The sequence below is a fragment of the Camelina sativa genome, chromosome 18 (assembly GCF_000633955.1).
Source record: "Camelina sativa cultivar DH55 chromosome 18, Cs, whole genome shotgun sequence".
Classification (NCBI taxonomy): domain Eukaryota; kingdom Viridiplantae; phylum Streptophyta; class Magnoliopsida; order Brassicales; family Brassicaceae; genus Camelina; species Camelina sativa.
In genome coordinates this window covers 9,891,869-9,894,701 of record NC_025702.1, presented here as the reverse complement: position 1 = coordinate 9,894,701, position 2,833 = coordinate 9,891,869, and the positions used below count along the sequence as shown (strand labels likewise).

At 33.4% G+C, this 2,833-nt stretch overlaps 1 protein-coding gene across 1 annotated transcript; it reads left to right on the top strand.

Moving 5' to 3' along the window:
• On the top strand, nucleotides 281–2,241 carry LOC104760966 (PCTP-like protein). Its single transcript, XM_010483973.2, has 4 exons — nucleotides 281–499; nucleotides 583–839; nucleotides 1,428–1,744; nucleotides 1,843–2,241. The coding sequence occupies exons 1-4, from the start codon at nucleotides 468–470 to the stop codon at nucleotides 1,963–1,965; spliced, it is 729 nt and encodes a 242-aa protein (XP_010482275.1). The 5' UTR covers nucleotides 281–467; the 3' UTR covers nucleotides 1,966–2,241.

Sequence of the window (2,833 nt, the reverse complement as noted above, 5' to 3'; positions counted from 1 at the left end):
ATAAATCAATGTGAGGTCCAGGAAAGCATAAATGAATGAAAAATGTCGTGTTTCCTTAGGTTTGAGTGTTGTCTTGGAAGGGTTGGTATTGAACTGCTAGTTCCTGTCCGAAGGAACGGTGCGTACGTGCCTACGGAGCCAAAATCTTTCGGATAATCAGAAAAAAAAATGAAAATAACATTTGTAAACTCATCCAACTTGAAAAACACAAAAACATATATAAATGTATAGAAATTTGTAATTTTCAAGAATGATTTTGAGTAAGAGGAAGATGTATAATGATTTCAGTTCCCACTAGTCATTGCATGTGCTATCTCTCCCTCATTGTCCCACTTACCCACTATCCTGCTTTCAACTCTGTCTCTTTCTCTCTCTCTTTCTTAACCAAATCCATGACTTAAAAATGCAAGAGCGCCACAACATAAGTCTTCACACCCTCCGGATCCCTCAATCTTCCTCTATACATTATGAACGGTCCAGCCCCCTCCAGCTCCTCCTGGTACGTAATAACAATCATGTTCCATATAATAGATATGTCTCTACATTGAAGCTTATATGAAACAAGAAATGCTATACTTTTAGGTCGGTGAGCGAGGAGTCGCTGAGAAGGTATGTGAGGTTCGCGAGTGAGAGCTGCATCCAAGAGCTCTTATCTTCGTCTGAGGCCGGACGCTTTGGGAACGCGTCTAATGGGTGGAAAGTTGTGAGGCATGACCCAAACGGTGTCGAGATTTCAAAACGCGACACTGGATCGCTCCACTCGTTTAGAAGCCGTAGGATCCTTACATCAATCTCTCCAGACCAGTTCGTCAAAGTCGCAAATGCCATCGACGCAGCAAGGTATCATTTCTTCTTAATGCTTCCCCCACAACATGCAAATACGTATATATATATATATATATATATATATATATATATATATTTTTACACAATATGCTCAATTATGTATGTCCTCAAATAAAAACGATGCTGCAAACACTAATAAGAGACATATTCACATATTTAGGACTCAAGAAAATATTTTTCACATCATTCTCGATCATTAGCTGATGTAAGTATAGAACTATATTTTTGTATCTACTTGTTCATTTCTTAATAAAAATTATGGAAAATGATGATTCATAAAATAGCTTTTAAAAATGGAATTAAGTAGAGGTAAAAGTTAAGTGTATATACTGTAAATAAAAATAGTTTTTTTTTACATTAAATATATTAGTTACTCAATAAATTTTAGAAATTATACATTAGATCAGTTGTTAGAAATAATTTAATTATAGATCTATAAAGTTTGTATTTGTTTTTAATTAACATATGGTAGTTTTGTTTTTTGGTTTCAATTTAAATTGGCACATGCATGGTAGGTTTATTACCTACTTCATTAATAATTGGAGTTATAATAAATAATAACGATTATTGGTGAAATTGACAGCAATGGGAAGGCGACCTAGTGGAAGCAACACATATTAGAAACATAGATGAGAATCTAAGTGTTATCCGTTTAAGGTTTGGGGAAAACTCGAAACCGCTCTTTAGGAAAAGAGAGTTCATTGTCTACGAACGACGTGAGACCATGCAAGATGGCAGCCTCGTGGTGGCGGTTGCGTCGTTACTAAAGGAGATGGCAGAAGGATTGGAGCCGACAAAGAAAAAGGAAAACAACTCCATTAGAGGGTTTTTGGTTGAGTCAGGATGGGTTTTGGAGAAGCTTGACGATAGCTCTTGCATGATTACTTATGTTGTTCAGGTCTTATAAACTTTTCCTCCCTTTTCTTTTTTCCTTTATTTATTTTTGTCTTTAATTTCGTTAATATATGTTCTTTTTTTTACCTTTTTTGTTTACAGTTGGATCCCATAGGATGGTTGCCAAAGGGTTTTGTGAACAGACTAAACACAAAGCTAGTAATGGTTATTGATAACCTTAGAAAGCTTGCTCAAGCTTCTCTACCTTCTCTCCCTCCTCCTTAGCCCTCGCTCTCTCTTTTTATTTTTATTTTTATTTTTTTATGTATACATATTTTTACAAAAGGGTTAAATGATCATAATTAAAAGGCCAACTACTTTTCCCTCGTTGGTTTTCTACTCTATTAATAAACCTTAAACCCGGCCCCTCTCTGGAGGCTAGAGTGACGACTATTTTAGAACATGGGAGTTATCATTTTATTGCAACTAGCTGCTTCCCCGCACAACGCGTGGATTGTGATGTAGTTGGCACTTTTATTTATACACTATATGTTTATACCATTTCGTTTAGATGTGTACAACTGTGGCGTTTATTTCTTATGAATTATGAGGATGTTGTTTCTTGATTTTGAGGATCCAGTATTATCATTGACTGATATTGTTCCCAATACATTTATTATATTTTAGATTTTCTAATTAACTGTTTATGTAAACCCTTCATACGTTGATGTTGCAATAAGAAGTTATTTTTTTAAAAAATAATTATCTTCTGTGTAAGTGATTATGTTTGTATGCTCATGTTTTGGTCTAATATCAATAAGATCGTTTCTGTTTTTCTTTAGCTGGTTTTGAAACCAATTTTGAGTTAAGCAAATAATGGGTCGAATTATGGAGTTAATAAGTAATATAAATTCTTATGTATATATATTGTCTATATGTGACAATAAGTTTAGCTAACTAAAAAAATCTGTAATATTTAAATATAATCTTGAACATATATATATATATTTTATTTGTGGGAGGAATGTATGAAATTATTAGATAGAAGTTATTTTTGAGTTAAATGACATTTTATGCCTTTAAAGTGAGTTAAATATTAATAAATTTTTATATGTGTCTTGACTTTTTTTAAAAGGAATACCAAGTGTTTCCT